Source organism: Rosa rugosa, chromosome 1, assembly GCF_958449725.1.
Source record: "Rosa rugosa chromosome 1, drRosRugo1.1, whole genome shotgun sequence".
In the NCBI taxonomy this organism is placed as follows: Eukaryota; Viridiplantae; Streptophyta; class Magnoliopsida; order Rosales; family Rosaceae; genus Rosa; species Rosa rugosa.
In genome coordinates, this window is record NC_084820.1 from 57729036 (window position 1) to 57752319 (window position 23284).

Below are 23284 nucleotides of genomic sequence, written 5' to 3' on the forward strand. Positions count from 1 at the left end.
AAAGACTATAAAAATCTGCGGCATTTTGTCTTCATCGCCAGATTTAAAATCTTTGTGAACTCGATGTCTTGATCACCCTGATGCGACTACCTTCGTAGGTACATTGCAAATTCAGGTCCATTGATCAGACGTTCCATATCAGAAATAGACACCATAAAGAGGATTCTCCCTTGATTGAGGCGCATTGGCGCAATATGCATAGTCCCTAGGACTGGTGGCGTTGGAAAGTGGTGCCCATGGCCAACGTTGGCTCCATGGTTTCCAACCCTATGTCCCTCAAAATCACGCCTCCTACGGTCGTGGGATTGTCGCCTTGAGCGATTACCTTCTTGAGCATTTCGATAGTATGGATCATGACGTCGATGGCGACTTTCTCTAGCCATAGGACGATGCTCTTGATAGCTATCTTGAAGCCTATCAAATCTTCTTTTCACAAGTTCATTGCCATGTCTTTCAGTAGTGGCCATAGCTTCAATAAGCTGTTGAAAACTTGTGATCCGTCTTGCATTTACATGAGTCCGGAATAAGTCAGAGGACCTCATAGCACAGACGGGGAAGGTATTGAGGGTTTTCTCAATCAACTGGTCTTCTATGATTGTTTTTCCACAAAGATGCATCATTGCTCTGATGCTGAGAGCTTCCGAATAAAATTGCATGACAGTGTCAAATTTAGAGAAGCGAAGATCTTTCCATTCTGCTTCTGTATTCGGAAGTATGGAGTCACGAACATTGCCATATCGTTCGCGAAGCGCATGCCAAAGCTGTATGGCGCTATCCTTATTTATGAACTCAAACTGTAGGTCACTATCCATGTGACGTTTCATGAAGGCAAGTGCCTTGGAATTATCTTTCTCAGTTTGAGGGTCTGGAGCTGTTTCTATAGGACAAAGCTCTTGGATAGTATGCAATAAATCACGGGCAATAAGGTGGATCTCGACATCAGTGACCCAAATTAAGTACATTTTGCCTGCATAATCCAATGGAACAAAATCGAGTTTGTTTATGTTTGACATCCTGAAAGATGAAACAGGGACAAGTTAGTTTCGGAGTCAATGCTTCCACGAAAACTAATAAGATTTCCGAGCTATGCTACCAAGAAATCGATTTCCAAGAATGATTGGATTAGACCGAAACAATGATGTTTGTATGGTCGTAAATCGATGCTTACGGACGCTCTTAGTCCGAAGTCTTACGAACGCTCTTAGTTCGTTAATTGCGTGAATCCCCACGATTCCGCTTTTCAATGATCGAACCCACGTTATAAGAAAGGTGGGATGTAGAAGAAGGGAGGTTTTCAAGTCCCCGAGAAAAGAAGAAGAAATATAAATTCCGAATTATAGGAACTTCAAAACTTACTCTTTTGAATACTTACATGTATTTGGATCACGCGCGTGTCGATGCAGGCGTGATGGAGCGAAGCAATCCGAGTAGAGGCGTGCAGCGAATGTTTATAAGGTCAAGCTTGTTGAAATTCGGAGCAAATTCTCTTCTGAACAGTTTTCACTTTGATTGTTGTACTGGTCTCAAAATAACTCCGATAAGGTTGAAATTCGGAGGTTAGATGGAAGAGACAGAGATGAACAACTTTGATGAAGAAAAGATTTTGATTCGAGGTTCCGAACTAGATGTTTTGGAGCCTGCAAACAGACGGTGTGCGTTAGTGCTGCAGGGGCAGCAGGGATGCCTGCGCAGGGGCGCGTAGGTGTTGCAGGGATAGCAGATGTGCGGCAGAGCTGCAGGAGCAGCAGTGCAGCGACGCGGGGCTGCAGACGCACGGGCGCGTAGGCGGGCAGCACGGAGCGCAGGGGCGCGTAGCGCTGGGCGCGCAAGGAGCAGGCTGCAGCGAAGGCTTGGCTAGCTCGGGCAAGGGGCTGCTGGGGCAGTAGGCACGCAGGTAGGCAGAATAGTTGGTTTCGGTTTTTGTGGCTAGAGTCGTGCTGATAACGTGTTTAAGTATATTGGTATTGAGAGAGATTGATGAGAGAAGTGTGTATCATTATTGAGAATAGGAGCCCTATATATAGGGATTACAAAGTGCTAGTTCTAATGTTACAAGGAATACCAATCCGTGTAGGATTGAGAAATCTAGAACCTTCTCTCCTATTGCTACTCCTAGTTTGATAAGGCACACTAAATCGATATTCCTTCAACATTTCGCAATTTTTTTTGTTCTTCGGATACATGGGATCGAAAAATCCAATTTCTCACTCTCCGTACTAGTGACTACGCGGGCAACAAGATCATCATGGGTTCAAGGAAAGCTGCTTCATTTGCTCTGGTAAAGATCACTTTTATGTATTGCCCTACAACTCAGGATCAAGAAAAGAGATTCCAACATAAAATTCTAATAGGATAAAAATAATAATAATAAAGGCAATATATAAATTTCTAATTTCCAACGCACAATATGCATGTCAAATCTGACTGTCAACCCAGCCATCAGCGTTTCCCATTAGCCATGAATCTACATCCTTCAATTGACTTAATTAATTAGTCCTTGACAATTAATTAGTTAGGCAATAGAACCCTTCAAGTCACCTTTAACTTCAAAAAAAAAATGTGGCAAACTGCTGACAAGTGACAGTTTTATAACTCCCCCCCCCCCCCCCCCCACTCTCTCCACGTTAGAAACATTTGCCAACCTGCATTAGTATGATGTCCATTCATTCATAAATTTCATGTGGATTGATTTAGAATACGAAATTAATTTTCCCATCAATTTATCTCTATATAAATCGATCTCATCCCCTTAAGAGCTTCACAGAACTCGATCCGTACGGTCTGGTTCTCTCATTCTCCATTAGTTTCTTCCATATATATGGGTGCATTGGGAACTATTGCCATTGCACTTCTGGTGCTACCACTTCTACATGACCAAGTACAAGGGAAGCATGCATATGAGAACTTGAACAAGTGTGATATTTACCAAGGAAGCTGGGTTTATGACGATTCCTATCCTCTTTATGATTCAAGTCTCTGCAACTTCATAGAGAAGGCGTTCGAGTGCCAACAAAATGGGCGACCCGACAAACACTATCTCAAATATAGATGGCAACCCTCTTCATGCATGTTACCAAGGTGCGTTTTTTTTTATTTAAAAAAAATGGGTTTGGAATCCAGTCAAGCTAGGAGGCTCAACCCATTATTATTTATTATAGAATGTCGCATCGGGGGGACGTAATACCTGAACCCCGAGCGCTCATAGAAGCTTTACAAAAATCCTCATAGAGGACATCCTGTAAGTAATCAGGAGCCTCTCCTAAAGAAAGGTAAAAAACATGACCTAGACTAGCAAAGTGGGCTAATCTATCTGCCACACTATTTGCTTCTCTAAAAATATGTCGAATTACAATCGTATCAAAAGTATTAATATAATCTTTGCAATCATCAATAGAAGATTCCAATGTGCGTTTTCTTAGTTCTTGCTAAATTGGCAATAGAAGATTCGAACTCTCATCTCGGTATTGGGGTAACTGTGTAGGCACTCCACAGTATTCCTCAATATAAATCGATATGTATTTACTTTTTGTTTCATTTATTCTTCTTTTTGTTATTTAGAGGGGAAAAAATCAGATCAAAGATGTCAATGGGATAGAGAGGTTAACTCTAATCTTCGAACTTAAATTGTGATAGTACACTACTGACACAAAGCTACAAGTCCAACCGATGAGACATCCTTAGATTTTGCTTACTACTTAACTAGTACCTCGATCTTCCTGATATACTTTTTGGTTCAACTGTTTGGTATTAGCTTAGCTAGCTAGCTCAATTTTAGTTAGTCAGTTGTGTAATGTTTCCACTGTTCTCTTACTATGAATGACTTTTATAGGTTTGATGGTGAAGATTTATTGGAGAGATTGAGAAATAAGCGCATCATGTTTGTTGGAGACTCGCTAAGTTTGAACCAGTGGCAATCTCTCACATGTATGCTTCATGCAGCCTCACCACAATCTAAGTACACTATTGAAAGAACAGGAAGCATCTCTACAATGACATTCCTGGTAATAATTTCCGTATGACTTAATTGCCATTTGGTTTTAACATTGGTATTAATTTCTCCTTGAGAAGTTAATATAGTAGTCTCTTTTTACCTAGTTTGAATACTTAATCCTAATTAACTCGATCAATACCCTTATATATATTGCAGAGTCACAATGCTTCTTTGATGCTTGCACGCAATGCACTTCTTGTTGACATTGTAGAAGAAAGACAGGGAAGGGTTTTGAAGCTGGACTCTATTGATCATAAGGATCAGAAAGCATGGAAAGACATTGATATATTGATTTTCAACTCATGGCATTGGTGGCTCCACACAGGAAGGAAACAACCGTGAGATCATCATCACTCAGGCCTTAATTATATGCATTCCGATGAGTTAATATGACTATTATTATTTAATCTATGCAGGTGGGATTTTATTCAAGATGGAGACAATTTACATGAAGACATGGATCGCCTTGTTGCTTATGAGAAAGCCTTAAAAACTTGGGCTCGATGGGTGGACAAAAATGTTGATCCGACTAAAACCAAAGTCTTCTTTCAAGGGATCTCACCCACTCATTGGAAGTAAGTTTCGGAAATTATCAAATTGATCAGTAGACTCAAACATGACCCATCACACATTGATCAGTTTGTTAAATGCTACCAAGAACCTTTCTTATAGTGTTTCCATACATGAGATATTTGCATCCTGAAACACCACCAAAAACACTTTTGACATTCCAAAAGCCCGTAGTGCCAAGCAAATCTTTAGTGTAGACTGAACTCCTTAACCATCGGTAGTCATCTCTCCTTAACAAGCTAAGCTAGCTAGCATTGAAAGTACCTAATGTGTTAACATTCTCGTCTTGCATTAATTTTTATGTTGTTACTAAACTTGAAGATCCATGTTCTTGTTGTGAAAATCATCAGTTCAAGTTATTGGGGGTACCCTGAAGGGAAGAATTGCAGCAGGGAAACACAACCACTAATAGTGCCACCATACCCAAGAAGCCGACACCCGGCAGAAGGGATTGTGGAAAAAGTGTTGAGCGACATGTCAAAGCCGGTGGGTTTGCTCAATGTAACAGGACTGTCCCGGCTAAGGAAAGATGCACACCCATCCATATATGGCAACGGAGGGCACCGCGGCATGGACTGCAGCCACTGGTGTCTAGCTGGAGTTCCTGATACTTGGAACAGGCTGTTATACGCTGAAGTCATTCGACGTTAAACTGTTTTACTTTCGGGATCGTAAGTGTTGATTTGCATGATAAACACTATCTAATGCTCCAAAATTAACTTGGTGAAAATGTTGTTGTAAACTTGTAATCATAGCTAGAGCTATCTAATCAGCATTGTTGATTGAATTGAATTGGTACTGAAAATCTTGGCATCATATCAAATGAATAAGATCTTTGGAGTGAGATTAAGAATATTGCTTCAAAATGATTGGACTATTTACATTGGAACTAAATAATAGTCAGATTCTATGCATTCTACTGATTCCAAAACGTACAAGGCCTAGAAACTAGATTTATTTTGGGAAGAAAAGATGGGTTGCAATCACCAGTTCACCACCTTGACGTCAAATTGAAAGCTTTAGAAAGGTAGACAATCCACAAATTGTCAGCTGTGGGAGTCGAAATGGCTGATGAGTATATCCATGAATTATTCTCATTCTTCATGGTCATTACATTTGAGTTCAGAACCATAATGATGAAGATTAAAGCTCAGTGCACCCCTATTTCGATGCAAGTTCTAGAACTGAGCAAGAATCCAAGTTCGATCCCTCTCACTCTTGCTCCGATGATTGCTATGGTTTCTAAACCAGGGGGTACCTATATATGTTAATTTCTCAACTCAGAATGATAATTGCAATACCACTACAGGTACCTCAAATCTTGATAATAAGGGTACGGTTTACTTCCCTAACCTGCTCTTGTGACACTTTTTTTTTATACCACAAACTGCCACACCAGTTTATCACTATGTTCAACCGCATACATAAATCAATCTGGTCGCTGTAACCCAACATATATATCGTGGTTATAATCCTAGAGGATCAGATCAAGGGGTGGATATAATCATTCATGAAATAGAAGAGGCTAGGGTATACCAATGACAATTGTCTTTATGTCTCGACCCACAACAATGAATGCTTCACTTCAATGGTGTTTTGTATCACATATAAAAGGCAGTCTACGAGCATATATGACATTGGATAGTTGGCAACGTGACAACTTTGGTGAACGTTAGAAAGCGATGATGGATGTGCGACGTCAATGTCTAGAACCAATTCTGGGACTTCTTATCTTTTATGATAATCAAGAGGAGAATGTCTAACTGATGGCTCAAATAATGGAACAGTTGTTATTCAAGGATGATGTCTATTAGACTTAACGTGCAAAGATTACTGGCTTAAAGATTATACACAAGGGTTTAGGGTCTTGGTTGGAGAGCACTGTGTTTTGCAAGCATGGCGTACGTGGTTAAACATGTAGCTAGATACAGTACATCTCTGAAACCCAAATCTCCCTTCTTCTTTTGGTAAACAAGAGTTCCCCGAGTTTACTCTGATGTATAAGACACTTTTTTTTTTTTTTTTTTTTTTTTTTCACCCTATGTTGGTCTTGGCATGGGCCGCATGGCGTAACATTTTAGCAACCAAAGATTTATCGAAACAAAGGGTTCGTTGGCAAGTCGGCCATGGTGAGGCAATTTCTACGTACATAGGCTGAGCCTTGGCTAGCTTCGAAAATCTCCTAGTTTCAAACCTTCTCCACCGTCGCTAAATATTCATATCACTATTCACCGGCAATGTTAGCGATTCTATTTCAAATCATCCTCATTGGAATGTGGACAGAGTTAAACCAAACTCTCCTACCTGAGGATGCTTCAATGATTCTCTCTATCCCATTGAGCGAGCGAGTAACACAAAATCCTCGTATTTGGCACTATGATCCTAACTTAAAGGCCAATTTCCAATAAAACGTTCTTATTGTGCGGTGCCTATCATTTACATCGCAAGCAGCTTCAGCCCTTACTAGCGAGCTGAAGCAAGTTCTGTACTTACCGGCCATTTGGGTGCACGCATGGGCCGGACAATGACAAAGGAGGCTCAATGATCTAAGGAGACCTAAGCTCTCGAAGCCTGGATAATTGGAACCCACCAACTAGCTTAGCTACTATATGTTGCAAGCTAGCTCTTTCCTTTCTCCGGTGTCGATCCGTTGTATATATAGAAGTAAAAATACAATACAAACCGAGCTTCTAATAGGATTGAACTATTTACACTGGAAATTAAAATACTAAAATCCTAAGCAAATACCAAGTCGAAATCAAAAGTATATCCCAAACGAGGCCTAGAAAGTAAATCTCTCGTAAATCTAAAAGATTATAAAGAAATCTAGATTCATCGTGACTTTATGTGCATTTTGAATTATGACAATTATCATTACAGTTAGAGTTTATGTGTTTAAATATCGCGCGGTTTTCACAAATTTTAGCCGATTACTAGACGCATTAAAAATAGTAAACGTACGAAGGAAGACAATCCAATTAGTTGCTAGTAAATTAGATTACGTACCATGCATGCATACATGTACGTAAAATAGGTCAAAAGGTACGTACGTAGTAAAAGGCAGCAGTAAGCATGGTACGTCTCTTCTAGATATGCACGTATACAAGTCAAGTCAAAAGTTCGTTTGGAGGAAGCTACGTCGGCCATGCCAGGAAATGCTGTCATGTCATGTCATTATCATTATCATTATCATATATATGTTGACCCCCCACTTGGTCTTTCGTATGCAAACAAATTAACCAATATTTGTCCTTTCTTGTGGACCAATTAAAACCAGCCATTTACCTTGGCTTTGAAAGTTTGAATTATTTTCCATCAAAATAACATGGGCATATATATATAACTTCCTTCTAATTCCATAATCTACAAAACCCATTCTAGAAAAAAAATTGTAAATTGAAGCATCGGATACTTAAATGTTATAATTTATGACACCCGGCCACATGTTTATTGAGAATCTAAAAATTTTTCCAAAAAAAAACTCGCTGATATCGAATATGAATCAGAATAGTAAAATCTTAAATTCTTAAAATAGAAAGAACTCAATCACATTGTCAGACCAAAATTAAGGTGTGTGTAAATATTCCGAATTGAGGAGCTAGTGGTGCATGTCCCCACACGGCCACACACATCCACCCGACTTATTAATAGAGCCAAATTAGATGGCTGCTTTTAATGTTGCCCGGCCTCTAGTTATATATATTCACATCGGTTTCATTATTACGTCCATATCAATGTGTGAAAATGAGCTGTAAAATGCAAACGCGTCTTTGCTTTGCTTCTATTCTAGCTAGCTAGCTAGCTAGTACTACTATAAATGCCAATGATGATCACCAACATTTGCTTGCTTTTTTGTTACATATATACATTGTACGTTCTAGTGCAAGTCTTGAGTTCTGATCCGGTTTTTCTCCCACTATTGATGAAATGACAATGTTGTCATTTTCTATTTATCGTATTCTTCGATGTTGTAGCTAGGTGCTCTCTGTGTCATTTCAAATTTTATTGATCGTAGTCTTCGATCTGATTAGAACTACTCTCGCAATGATCCTCGATCTAATTTTTCAGCGCATAGGTCTGCTTGATGATAAGCCTCCTTCGTCCTTTATACGCACCCAAATAATAGTCGTTGACCTTTATTTGACTCTCACTCATTCTAGAATCACATATATATTTCCCTCCATCTGTATCCACTATTTGAGTTTGAATCAACCCATACCAATTATAAAGGACAAGGACATAGAAATAAGGGACAGAACATGATCATATAGATGTGTTTTTGCATGATATACTGTACGTAATGCAACTTGCACGGACACCATCTTCTTCTTTCTTTCTTTAATTTGGTCAAATAAGTTGCACCCTTTGAAACGCGTAGATTGAATACTAGCTTAATTAGCAAATGACTTCTTGTCCCGTGAACTAAGAATATATATATTTATCTATCAAACTATAGCAATCTTGTTCGATCTTCGTGATTCGATTATTGCAAGACATACTAATATTATATTATATGAATAGTGAATAATTAGCTGCGTCTAATTAAGACTTTGAAGTAGGGTCTTTCACATTTTCAGTTCATTCTACTTGATGCGTCCATCACCATAATCCTACTGAAAATTATGTAAAGCATTATATGAGATGGCTAAGCTATTATGTTCCACGTCATCGCAATTTTTTTACAATGTGCAGTTTTACTGTTACACTGTTACGATTAAACTCAATTCATTGATAATATATGGTTGTGACTCATTTTACGCTCATTCAAATCTAAATTGTAAAAGAAATTATATAAATTTTGACTCGGTCTGAAACTTGTTAGTTAAAAACAGTTGAGCGACCAGAACTATAGTATTGGCCGGCTCTTAATAATCATAAATTTTTCATACACAATTCGATAGCTTTCTTGAGTTTAGTTTGATCTCATTGGTTAATTAAAAGGCTCATAAAAATAATGTAAAATAGTTTACAACTAATTCCCTTTAGGTGACAAAACAAAAGAATTAAGGAGAAGTACTCCATCGTTAGCAGAAGACAAATTAAACGTGCATGGCATCTAATTGTCAGATCTCTGTTATTTTGTTTACACGTACGTTTGAATCCTGCAAATGAATTATATGCAATATTGCTTCCACAATTTTGTTCTATGTTTCACTCTAGCTATCCACAATAGCAATGGAGAAGCGATGGTAGAATAGATAGGGTGTACTAGTATGATGTGTTTAATATAACCCTATCAATTTATTTTCTTATGTGAATCGTATTCTACTCAACAATTTCTAAATTTCAACATGTATCTCGCTTTAGGCAAATTATTTGCTCGTATTGTCTTACATGCTCGTAGGGGCGGAATTACATAAAGGCCCGGGAGGGTCCAGACCACCCCCCCCCTGTTTCCTAAAAAATTTAATTAACTTTAATAATTTTCCTTAATCACAGCGTATTTGCCTTCAATGTATTTATGGACCCCCCCCCCCCTCCCCTCCCCATTTGTAGAAACGATTTCATGCATAATTAATACATTTTGATCTTTAATTCTCTCCTTTTGTGTAATCTGATCATAATATCAAAATTGTTTCCTTTTTTTTCGTTAGTATTCTCTAATAAGGTTCATAGCATTTATCTTCTCTTTTATGGTGGTCAATTTCATATGCAATAATTTTTTTTTTAATCAAATAAACTAATTGCATTAGACAAATATCAATAGCATAAATGGTACAATTATTAGTTTATTCTTTTAAGGAAAAAAAATTATTTGTTGTTGAACAAAATCTTTTAATTTGGACCCCCCAACCTTAAAATCCTGGTTCCGCAATATGGTTACTTGCTCATTATTTTCAATATTTACTTGTAATTAAATAATTTATCATGATCATAACTGTATTCCGTAACGCGGTTGAAACTCTGATTCTCAAAAATGATTATTATTCTCTATAAAATATATTAATTTCTTTTTCAATATCAAAAAAGGAAAGACCAATTAGCTTAAGTTACTTCTTAATCTGTTCAAAAGTTGAATTATGATATGGTTATCACTCCGAAAGAAGAAATTTTATCCAAGCTTCCTCATTTTGCATTTGTTATATTCACATGGTCCATTACATTGTCGTTGTTCACATCATTTGAGTCTCGAGAGGTAAAAGAAAAAAGAAAGAATGCCCCGAACAGAAAGAATATATTCTTAACCAACGGTCCACATTTTCTACACGTATTGTTGTATTTTTGAGAAAATGACAAGTGTGAAGCAATTGATTATTGGTTTGACACTACACTACACTACAAGTTTAAACACTTGGAGTCCCACCACAACATGCACTCTTCCATTCCCCTCCTTTCTATTACTACTCTGGGATTCAGAATCTGTGCTGGAACCGAGGCCTCACAGTTTGAGCTTCTTTGAGACGCAAATTCACAGAGAAGTAAAAATGGCTCAGATGGGAACTGACCATTTTTCATTCCTAAGGTTGCTTCTTGCATATCTCATCTTCAGTTTCACTGCATTTTTCTTCCCTGCAAGTTTTGGACAAGCAGCCACAGCTAAGCTTCAGAGCCAGGAAGGTAACCCCCCCTTCAGAAATTAAGTTATCAATTTCTTCACACACCCATTTGGCCTTTCTAAGAGTACAACAGTAAAGAGTGAAAGCTTTTCAATTTAGATTTTGAATAAATGCATGGGGTCATTCTTAAGTGAGCTCATTTCAACTAAGCTCAGTTGTGTCAATCAAGTTGATTCTGAGTCAAGATTTGGCAAGTGACTCAGCTTAGCTGAATTGGGTTTCTCATAGTATTCAAGATTCTTCATTAGAACCATTACATAAATTTATTCCTTTGGTTGGTCTGAAACCAATTTCTAATGTCATTTTGTTCATATATGTGCCTTAATGTCACAGTGAATGCATTGAAAGAGATAGCAAAGAAGTTGGGGAAGAAAGACTGGGATTTTGGGAAAGATCCTTGCACAGGAGAAGGGAATTGGAGAGTTTTTGTAGATGGGATGAAAAGCTTTGAGAGCTCTGTAACTTGCGATTGCAGCTTCAACAACAATTCCTCTTGCCACGTAGTCAGCATGTACACCACTCTCTCTCTTCCTTGATATCTTTAACAATGTTTATAGTTAACTGAGTAATGACAATCAATAATAGATTAATTCTAGTCTAAATGATAAAGTAATGATTTGAGTTGGGTCTACCTTAAAATTTAATTGCAGAGCTTTGAAGGCACAGAATTTAACTGGTACACTGCCACCAGAGTTCTCAAAGCTTCATTACCTCAAAGTATTGTAAGCAAAACTAAACCGATCCACATTCCTATTCTAAAATGTCTGTTTCAGTTTTGCATTCCAAGTATCATCCACTAATCTTGAAAGTTGAAACCCTTCTTCTTTTTTGTAGAGATGTGAGTAGAAACCTCCTTACTGGTTCCATACCTTCTCAATGGGCAACCATGCAGTTGGAGGAACTGTAAGTATTTCAATTACTTATTCACTTCATTTCTCCTAAGTTATTAAATTAGTGATTCAATCAGTGAATAATTGTATCTCTTGCTTTCTATTGAATCTTGCAGAGGTCTTATGGGGAACAGATTGTCGGGTCCATTTCCAAAAGTCCTCACCAATATTACCACCCTCAGAAACTTGTATGCATGTTTAATTCTTTCTTGAATTCTCATATAGGTTCAGTGGGATTCCCATTGTAGTGCAATATGAGATTGAGAATTGAGTCTCTCATATTATTTGTGAATCTCAACATTGCATATATGTACTGCAATATGTTCATATCAATATTCAATAATCATGTACTTAGATAAACAAATTGTATATGGTTGATATGGTTGGTCAATCTGTTGCATGTCTTTTTCATGTTGAGCAGACTTGGCTCTCTAGAAATTGTTTAAAACACCATTGCAGATTCTCTAAAGAAAATAATACTCTTTGAGCATTTTACTTACAGGAGCATAGAAGGAAACCTTTTTTCAGGGCCCATTCCGTTGGAAATTGGAAAGTTGGTCAAGTTAGAAAAGCTGTAATGTCTCATCACTTCATTTGCAATCAGTTATTCGAAATTCCTACTAATATTGTTAAAGACTTTTGTATTTTATTTGCAATTACTGCATTGACATTATCATTATTTTTCTTCAGCATTTTATCGTCAAATCTATTCACTGGAGAATTGCCACAAGCACTAGCAAAGTTGACCAATTTGCTTGACATGTAAGGAAGCATATCTTGGTAATCTGGTGGATTTGTCAACCTAATACAGTAACCAATATTTCATGACTGCATAATAGGTGATCAACATACAACATATAAAACACAATAAAACTCAGGTTGAACTAGTCTAAAGACAACAATATACAAAATATGCGAGCAGTTGTTTTAGCTCTTCTGACCAGTTCATTAGGATGCCAAAAGTTACAGAATTTACATTGATTATTCATATCTGCATATGATCATTGTATAGATTGTTTCAGGTTTCTGAAAATATGTTGATGGTTTATCTTTGAAACATATGATGTTTACTGGATTGCCTGTTATGTTTGTTTCTGGAATTCATTAGGAGGATAACTGACAACAACTTCTCTGGAAAGATACCTGACTTCATTGGAAACTGGACGCAGATTTCAAAATTGTGAGCTTTGCCCCTGTACTTTTATTAGTTCAAGCATGTTATATAGTTTTACTGATTGTCAAAATTAATATTTTTATGTTACAGGGTAATTCAAGGTTGCCCTTTTGAGGGTCCTATACCTTCTAGTATATCAGCCCTAACACGCTTGATTGATCTGTAAGTAATTATATTGTCTTATATATCTTTCTTTCACATATAACATTGTGGTTTTACCTCTCTAATGTCTTTTAGGAGGATAACTGACTTAAAAGGTAGAGGGTCTTCTTTCCCGCCATTGAGTGAAATGGCTCACTTGAAAACATTGTGAGTTGGAATCTTAACCAATTTTATGTTTTATATTTACTACTTGCAAATTAAATCAGTAGTTTATTGAAAAAGTGTGATACAGGGTACTGAGGAACTGCTTAATATATGGAGAGATCCCGCATTACATTGGCGATATGGAAAGATTGAAAAACCTGTAAGTATTTCAACAAATGACTTTATTCAGCTTAATTGATAATTTATTTATTATAATGATATTTCTAGCATTAGAAGGAAGCCATTTTGCATCGTAGAACTTGAATGGGTTATTTACCTATTTACTCGTTAAACTTCTAACTCAAAAGCTATCTATGTAGTGACCTCAGCTATAATGAGTTGACCGGTGCGGTACCAGTATCATTTGAAAAACTGACAAAAGTTGATTTCATGTGAGTAGATGTCCTACATAAGTTTTCATCTTCACAATCTTATTCTCATTAACAAAAAGAGACTATTGTTTGACTTCAGATATTTAACAGCAAACAAGCTTACTGGAACTATACCTGGATGGGTCTTGAAACGAATCAAGACAGTGTATGAAACACAAAACTGCAGCATTTATTTTGTTTTACTTATAAGATTACTGTTTTATTATGATTAATTAGTTGAAATTTGGTATTCAGGGATTTTTCTTACAACAACTTCACTTGGGAAAGCTCAAGCTCACTTCCCACTGAATGTGATAGAGGGAGTGTGTGAGTATGATATATGCTATACATATCTTTCTCTTAAATCTTAGCCAATCACTTTGTAGAGTGTGATAAAGACTGCCTTGGTTCTTTATTGCAGAAATTTAGTAGAGAGCTATTCGTCATCAGCTGATAATATGTAAGATTCTGAACTATAGGAGAAACTTAATGCTTTCTCTGGTTTGTGATCAAACATGCCAACCTTTGTCATTCTCTTCTTGATTCTCATATTGTTCTTTGTTACAGAAGTAGAGTCGCAGAATGCTTAAAAAGAAATTATCCATGTTCTGCTTCGGGAGCAAGTAAGAATATCTTTTGGTCCCAAACTTGACCTCTACATGTGTGATCTACTTCAATCTATTTTCACGTCAATTTATTCAGATAGTATATTGAGAGAGATTTCTTGTGAACATGTTTTGATTTGTCATGATGGAAAACAGAACATCATTCCTTACATATTAATTGTGGTGGAAGGGAGATAAATATTGGTGGGGTTAAGTATCAAGCTGATACAGAACAAAAAGGTGCTTCATTCTATTACTCGTCTCAGAACCAGAACTGGGCCTTCAGCAGTACAGGGAACTTCATGGATAATGATGTTGATGCAGATATCTACATTAAATCCAATACATCTGCACTTTCCAATGTGTCTGTTATCGATTCAGAACTGTACACAACAGCACGCGCATCTGCCATTTCTCTTACATATTATGGACTCTGTCTCCTGAATGGAAATTATACTATCAAACTCCACTTTGCTGAGATTGTATTTACTAATGATAAATCATTTAATAGTCTTGGAGAGCGTATGTTCGATGTGTACATCCAGGTAAATACGTCACATTATTTAAACAAACCAAACCTTGATCCTATATGATTAAGTATTTAACCTGTACTATTTTTTGAATATAGGATAAGCGGGTTCTAAAAGACTTCAATATAGAAAAGGAAGCTGGTGGTACTGGTAAGCGCATTATAAAGACATTCACTTCGATGGTTTCAAGTCATACACTCAAGATCCATTTTTACTGGGCTGGAAAAGGAACTACTGGCATCCCAGATAGAGGGTTTTATGGTCCTCTCATATCAGCTATATCAGTAGATCCTAGTAAGTCTTTTTAAGTTACACTCCCACTTTGTACTTATCCTACTTGAAATCGTTCATGCATGAATTAGAACTGTATTCATTGTTGATGCTTTTGATAATGCAGTATAAGTTTTTAATGGAAAATACGTGTTAAGTTGAGTTTATTTTTTGTTTGATTAATTTGATTGGAATTAATGTACATCTTTGCAGACTTTGAAGTCCCTTCAGATGATGGCAAAAAGAAGAAAGCCATAACATCAATTGGAATATCAACTGCAGCACTTCTGCTTCTGCTTTTGGTCGCAGGTATTATGTGGAGAAAGGGCTACATAGGAGGAAAGATCGCTGCAGATAAAGGTTTGAAACATGTTAAAGTCTAGTGTGGTCAAAGTCGTAATTAGTATCTTCTATCTCCTAAGATTCAAGTTTTGCCTTGTCCACAATGTCTGAATAGTTCAACTGTTGTCTTTATGAACAAGAGATAATTCTTAATACTTTATCTTAATTGACATCGAAGCAGAGCTCAGAGAAATGGATTTGCAAACAGGATTTTTTACTTTAAAACAGATAAAAGCTGCGACAAAAAACTTTGATGCAGCAAACAAACTTGGGGAGGGTGGTTTTGGTTCAGTCTACAAGGTAATGTTTTGTAACTTATATCATGTTTTTCTTCCATCTGAGTAGAACAATTTTTTTCTGTTTAGCAGTCAATTGAGAGTGCATGTGTAGATCCCACAATATATCAGAGACTAACTCTACTCTAATTTTTTATTAGGGTCTTTTAGCAGATGGCACAGTAATTGCAGTGAAGCAGCTCTCCTCGAAATCAAAGCAAGGAAATCGAGAATTTATAAATGAGATAGGCATGATTTCTGCCTTGCAACATCCAAACCTTGTGAAGCTGTATGGATGTTGTGTTGAAGGAAACCAGATGTTGTTAATTTACGAGTACATGGAGAATAACTGTGTATCGCGTGCTCTTTTCGGTGAGAAAAGGACTTTAAGCTGTTTAGGATTTGCATTATCATTCTAACCTATAGTATTTCTGATGGCAAGTGGGAAATTTTTCTGATCATATACAGCGAGAGACCCTACTTGCAGATTGAAATTGGACTGGCCTACTAGGAAGAACATTTGCCTAGGTATTGCTAGAGGTTTGGCCTATCTACATGAAGAATCCAGAATAAGAATAGTGCATCGCGATATCAAGACGAGCAATGTGTTGCTTGATAAGAATTTCAATGCTAAAATCTCTGATTTTGGCTTGGCAAAGCTTAATGAGGATGGCAACACCCACATTAGCACTCGGATTGCTGGAACCATGTAAGTTCAATTCATTCACAATTAACTCTTTGATTTCTTATGAATTGAAGAGTCAATCTTTATTGCAACGAAAACTAGGGTGAAGCTACTGAGATATAACCTGTGAGCTGAAATTCAAATGCCATGATGCAATTCCTCATCACTACAAGGATCCAAACAATATTTTCTTTGCCCTTCTCTGCAGTGGTTATATGGCTCCTGAGTATGCCATGCGTGGCTACTTAACCGCAAAAGCAGATGTTTATAGCTTTGGAGTTGTGGCACTAGAAATTGTTAGCGGAAAGAGCAATACAAACTATAGGCCAAAGGAGGAATTCGTCTACCTTCTTGATTGGGTAATTACACACTTTAAATTTTGTTTCATTTTCTTCCCTCGGTTTTAAGCGCTAGTTCTTCGCAAGCAATTCCTTAACTTGCAAACTTCAGATATTGTAATATGTTTTTGTGAAAAGAATATTGAAATCAATTTTCTTAGCGAAAACAGTCACTGCTTCATTAAATTCAGCTTAGGGAAGCAATAAAAGACTTATATGTATGTTTGTCCAAATGTACCTTTGCATGTATATAGTTCTTGTCAACTCTTCATTTTAGTTTCCTTTCACCATATTTTCCCATCTCAAATTGGTTTTATTTCAGGCTTATGTTCTGCAAGAGAGGGGGAGTCTATTGGAGTTGGTTGATCCAGCCTTGGGTTCAGAATATTCGTCAGAGGAGACAATGGTGATGCTAAATGTTGCTCTCTTATGCACCAATGCCTCTCCAACTCTAAGGCCTAAAATGTCCCAAGTTGTGAGCATGCTTGAAGGAAAAACAGAAGTTCAAGACCTTCTTTCTGATCCTGGCTTTTCAGCCGTTAATTCCAAGTACAAGGCCATCAGAAATCACTTCTGGCTACATCCAAGCCGTACTCAAAGCATGTCAATCAATGGTCCATGTACCGGTACCTCTGGTTCATATAACGAATCAGAAGAGAGTGGCCATCTTTTAAGCGTGAGTTCAGTTAAAGCTGATGAATACATTGTGTAGTATTTAAGAGTCTGGAACCTTTTGTATAGCTCTGGTTGTAGCTTAGCCATATTCCACCTTTTAACAACCTAGTCCTCCGGCTCCATCTTTTAAGAGTGAGTTCAGTGAAATCTGATGAACACATTGTGTAGGTAGAGCTTCACATCATATATATGAGATAGCTAAGCTACTAGGTGATAGCCATCCAACTTCAAGAAGCGTAATGCTCCTCCTATCAGTTCCATTGGAAAACACCTCAAAATCCCTATCTAGCTTCTAGCTGATTTCTTAATTAAGCTTAGTATAGTATTAATTTGAAGATGAAATTATTGTAGAGTTTCATTGCTCTAGAGTACTACGAGAAGGCCAAGAAATATATATAAACTCTTAACGCTATTGGCCGGGAAGAAAAGGCGTCTCTTTTCACTGCTCTAGAGTACTACGAGAAGGCCAAGGAATGCTTCCATTACTTGATGGATAATGGTGTTTCTATCGTAAACTCGAGCAAAGAAAGTGACGAGTTAGCCATGGACTGTGCTTTGGATTTCGAGCGGTATACTTTCCAAACAAGATGAAATCTTGGCCTGTTTCTTTTGTAAACTTTCCGACTTTTGTTCAAATTTCGGTTTCCTTGGTGCTGTATCACTATAAGTTTTCAGCTTTCTTCAAGTTTCAGTGTCTTTTTACCCCAAACACGGGAAAGTTCCAAACTTTTAGTTAAGCTCCATCATCATCAAAAATGTAACTAAATAATTATTACTTAGATCCTTATCAACATCTCCATCATCATCAAAAATAGTCTGCTGCCAATAAATATAACACTACTCCATATAGCTGGTAACTTTTTTTTATTTTCTTTAGCCGGAGATGTTTTGCTGAGGCTATTGCTACTTTGGATGCTCTTTTTTATCATCACCTTTCTTCATCTCCTTTGTGCTTTCTTTGTTCTTCTGAGGTGAAAACAATTGAGCATCTATTGTTTACATGTCCATAGGTTGTTTGTGCTTATTTTGCAGATCCTATGAGTCATAGGGTGACTCTGCAATCCATTACTACTTTTTTATCATCACATTTCTTCATCTCCTTCATTTCTCCTCCATTTCAAAAAATTATAAAAATAAAAAAATGTGTATTTTTTGCGTACGAATACTGTCGGTGTAATTGATTGTTTACTTTAATAAAGCAGTATTTCCGAGTCTTGATTAGCTCTCTCCCGCTCCTAAATCCTAAATGAGGTGTTGGAACTTGGAACTAAACTGGACGTTAAAAATGTAGTCGAAGCTTGCTGTGGTTTATGTGATCCGATAATATTTTTAAGCTATAAACTAACTATGAAGCTCTAGCTTCTAGCTGATTTCTTAATTAAGCTTAGTATAGTATTAATTTGAAGATGAAATTATTGTAGAGTTTCAAACATTTTCAATGGTTTTCTCCAGATACAGTGCAAATCAAGACTCAATTTGAAAGAGGGAGGCCTAGCTAGCTCAAAGGATACTAGCTCCTTGGTAATTAATCGATCTTAATTCGAGTCTGGACTCTAGACATATGTACTTCTGGTACGGTTAAAACAAGATGAAATTTCACATGTGAACACGAAAATCCTGCAACGAATGAAAAAATGACAAGTGTACAAAATAATATATTTTTTATTAATGAATTTGAGGGTTACAATCTCTGTCAGTATTCTTCTACAAGAGTTTCCTTTGATTCAATCTCCGATGTTGTTTTGATCCAAGGGTGGTGAGCACTTGATCTTGAATCGAACGGTTGTAGTTTGAACTTCTTATCGTGTTGGAGATTTGTAGATGACGGTTGATCAAGAGCCGTAGAGGCTTGACCTTGATCGAATTTGGGCCAGGAGTGGTGTCACGTGGTGGGTGTTCTTCAACTTTGGTAACGGATGAATCGGCACGTGTGTAGGTATGCTTGTGGATTCTCCACGAGCTTGATGAAGAACCTTGCGGATGATTTGCTTTGTTGACAACTTGACAACAACAGTTGATCAAGGGCTGCAAAGGCTTGATCTTGATCAGATTTGAGCCATGAGTGGTGTCACGTGGTGAGTGTTCTTCGGCTTTGAAGGTAGATGAATCGACATATGTCTTTGGTGCTTGTTGATTTTCCACGAGCTTAATGAAGAACTTTGTATAGAGTTCGCTTTGTTGAGGACTTGAAGACGACAGTTAATCAAAGATTGCTGAGGCTTGAACTTGATCATTAATCTAAGTGAGTTTCTATTGGCTGGACCTAAGACCTGATTTTTCTTTCGGTTAATTCCATAGTGAAGACTGCATTAATAGACAACTAAAATCATTTCTTTTGGGTCATTTGAACAAGAGCTCCTGAGAGAAGCAACTTTGGACCCATGGAGAACTACGAGGTGAGCTTAAAAAAAACTCCTTCAATGATTCTATGATTGTGAAAAATTTCATTTCAATCTTTAACAATTTCTCCATTGATTGTTAGGATGAGGTGAAGACACTCACGAAGGAGGAATATATACCGGCTGATGGAAGGTCCTCAGCTTTGGTGGAGTTTCTCCCGCAAGATATTGTCAATGGAAATTTGGACAGAGTGAAAGAATGTGTGGCCATGCATAGCCGAGAATATTGGCGGAGAAGACGGCAGAGTTTCACTCATCAACGCTATTGGCCGGGAAGAAAAGACGCCTCTTTTCACTGCTCTAGAGTACTACGAGAAGGCCAAAGAATGATTCCATTACTTGATGGATAATAGTGTTTTTATCGTAAACTCGAGCAAAGAAAGTGACGAGTTAGCCCAAACACGGGAAAGTTCCAAACTTTTGTTGAAATTTTTGTTTCCTCTGTACTTAATCACTGTAAGTGTACGTTTCCATCTTTTGTTCAAATTTCCGTTTCCTTTTTCCTTGAAGACTTAGCTTTGTTCAAAGTCTTTCCTTGATCTGCCTTTATATTTTGGCTAATTTGTTGTTGCCATTTGTTATTTTCAGTAGCCAGATCAAGTGGGATCTTACTGTGCAATCAGTATTCTACTTCATCAATCAAGTAAAGAAAAAGGTAAATCTTTGTTAAACTCTGCATACATGTTTAGAATTCAGATGCTGCATGTCAAATAAAGATGCTAATAGTTATGAGCTTAACTAAATGTATCGATCGAATCACACTTGTGTCCTCTTAATTATTACTTAGATCCTTATCAACATCTCCATCATCATCAAAAAGAGTCTGCTGCCAATAAATATAACACTACTCCATATAGCTAGTAACTTTTTTTTTAATTTTTTTAGCCGGAGATGTTTTGCTGGGGCTATTGCTACTTTGGATACTCTTTTTTATCATCACCTTTTTTTATCTCCTTTGTGCTTTCTTTGTTCTTCTGAGGTGAAAACAATTGAGCATCTATTGTTTACATGTCCGTAGGTTGTTTGTGCTTGTTTTACACATCCTATGAGTTATAGGGTGACTCTGCAATCCATTACTACTTTTTTTATCATCACATTTCTTCATCTCCTTCATTTCTCCTCCGTTTCAAAAGAAATATATATAAACTCTTAGTTTAAACTGGGTTGGGTTAACATAGAAGCTGAAGGTAAATGCATGCATGATTTCTCAAAGATAATCTAGACATCAAAACCATGGAAACAAAAACGAAGATTACATTTTGTCCATACTTCTTTTGAGAAGAACAAGTAAGACTTGAATTTTCTATTTATTAGTCGTTTTCTCAGTAACTTGAATGACTAGAAAGAAAACTTACCTCCAGATTGTTTAGACAGTGTTATTCAATTCAAGGTTCTGTTTAAATATTATCTGAGTGCTGTCAATTTTTCATTTTCTGTCTATATGCAATGACTCCACTCGGAATTTCATAATTTTAGTAGTACTAGTTTTCATGTGCAATGCATTAGGTTGTAGCTCAGTTAGGTTCAGTTTCTCATGTTGGCATGATTAGGATATTGTGCAACTTATGGTGATTCGTAGGCATTATGTGATGAAACATCAAAATTCATCTGTTCATAATGTCTTCCCTTGCTCTACTACTTTAGAGCAAAAAGAATCAGGGATCGAATCGACTCTTTTTTTGATCACCTTGTCCTTGGTTGCCACTTATCGTTATATACTGGTCATCTACTTTTGTTTAAAGGTTAATACTAATGATTTATTCCAAGTTAATGGACTTTTTCTTGATTTTTTTTTTTGGGTGGAAAAATAATTTTTATTGGGGGTAATAAAACTTTTATTGAGGGACAATAAAATTTTTATTGGGGGATAATAAAATTTTTATTAGCTTTTATTGGGAGGCAATAATCCTTCTAAAACTTTCAATCAAGAATATTTTCATTTTTCATTGATTATTGCTCTCAATAAAACTTTTTTTTTTGGGAGGTCATTGAATTTTTACTGGGGCACAATAATTTCTCAATAAACTTTTATTTTTTGGGGGGGGAGGGGGAGGGGGGGGGGGGGGGGGGGTGTCAATAAACCTCCTAAAACTTTCAAAATCAAGAACATCTTCATTTTTCATTGATTATTGACCCTCAATAAAACTTTTATTGGGGGACAATAAAATTTTTATTGGCTTTTATTGGGGATAATAAAACTTTTATTCGGGGACAATAAAACTTAATAAAATTTTCTTGGGGGATAATAACAAGTTTTATTGGGGTTAATAAAAGTTTATTGGGGCAAAAAAGTCTCCGGCGACATATGAGATGTTCAACAACTTCTTTGGAGGCCTCTGGCTAAGTCTGGTGACCGGTGGCCAAAGTCCCGTGAAGTCTCCGATGACTTTTCTCTCTTCCACTCTCTCTCTAAGTGATAAAGGGCAAAATTATCCTAAAAAATAAAAAACAATTAAAAAAAAACTTAATTGAGTATTAGAGCAAAAAATATATAATTTGTTTAGTAAGTGGATAATCTTATAAGATGTTTAGGTAAGTGTAGTTAAAATTTTGGTAAATGGACATTTTTTCCAAAATAAAAAAGTAAAAGTAAAAAGAAAAAAGAAATATTAAAAATTGGAATTTGTTTGGGAGACACATGCCAAGCACGTGGCCAATGCCAACTTAAAGAAACATTGGATCTGATTTCAAGCTCCAGATCTCTCTACCTATTCCCAAATTCACATTCTCTTCCCTTTTAAACTTGTATTACCACAATTCCAAGTCTTGAAAGCCACCGCAGCTGTGGATTTGCTTAAAGCTTCAAACTTTCTCTGGCGCTGAAGAAATGGCCGCGGTCGAAGTGCACCGTTTTGCTCAGTGCATCACTTGCCATGCTTGGAGCCCTGATCGCTCAAGTAATGTTTTTGGGTTTTGGTTTCTGATATTTGTTTTCTCTTTTAGTTTATTGGGTTGTTTAAAGATTGAAGCTTTACTAGAGTCTGGTAATTGAATGGTATTTACTGTGTAGTTTATTGGCTTAAAGATCAAATTTTGATTGAAATTTTTGTAATTTGATGTTATTTTGTAGTGCTGGCATTTTGCCCAAATAACAATGAAGTTCACATCTATACTCTGATGCAATCCAAATGGGAAAAGCTGCATGTTCTTCAGAAGGTACTGTGTTTCAGACTCATGGGCTTGCAATGATAGTTGTCGGAAAAAAAAAACCTGTTCTAATGTGATATTTAATGCAAAATGGAGAGAGATGCACTCGGGGAACGAGTTTTGGTTGAAACAATTAGAGAGCAGTTTGAGTAGTTGTGA

The 23284-nt window shown here is 36.9% G+C and overlaps 3 protein-coding genes across 3 annotated transcripts in view; all 3 read left to right on the forward strand.

Moving 5' to 3' along the window:
- The first annotated feature begins 2753 nt into the window (after positions 1-2753).
- Positions 2754-5406, forward strand: LOC133725654 (protein trichome birefringence-like 43). The gene is made up of 5 exons (XM_062152992.1): positions 2754-3078; positions 3830-4001; positions 4148-4329; positions 4408-4566; positions 4912-5406. The coding sequence occupies exons 1-5, from the start codon at positions 2819-2821 to the stop codon at positions 5210-5212; spliced, it is 1074 nt and encodes a 357-aa protein (XP_062008976.1). The 5' UTR covers positions 2754-2818; the 3' UTR covers positions 5213-5406.
- Positions 5407-10863: 5457 nt separating this feature from the next.
- LOC133725655 (probable LRR receptor-like serine/threonine-protein kinase At1g07650) lies at positions 10864-18391 on the forward strand. The gene is made up of 24 exons (XM_062152993.1): positions 10864-11119; positions 11452-11629; positions 11769-11840; positions 11953-12021; positions 12125-12196; positions 12511-12582; positions 12699-12770; positions 13117-13188; positions 13273-13344; positions 13420-13491; positions 13577-13648; positions 13809-13880; positions 13960-14025; positions 14115-14186; positions 14281-14319; positions 14427-14482; positions 14621-15009; positions 15093-15288; positions 15478-15624; positions 15788-15906; positions 16043-16253; positions 16350-16590; positions 16775-16925; positions 17227-18391. The coding sequence occupies exons 1-24, from the start codon at positions 10987-10989 to the stop codon at positions 17614-17616; spliced, it is 3105 nt and encodes a 1034-aa protein (XP_062008977.1). The 5' UTR covers positions 10864-10986; the 3' UTR covers positions 17617-18391.
- A 3751-nt stretch (positions 18392-22142) lies between these two features.
- Positions 22143-23284, forward strand: part of LOC133731411 (actin-related protein 2/3 complex subunit 1B-like) — a 5034-nt gene continuing 3892 nt past the window's right edge. The window contains exons 1-2 of the mRNA XM_062158791.1: positions 22143-22875; positions 23049-23139. Of these exons, the coding sequence (XP_062014775.1) occupies positions 22806-22875; positions 23049-23139 (161 nt within the window). The 5' untranslated portion in view covers positions 22143-22805. The remainder of the gene's footprint in view (positions 22876-23048; positions 23140-23284) is intronic.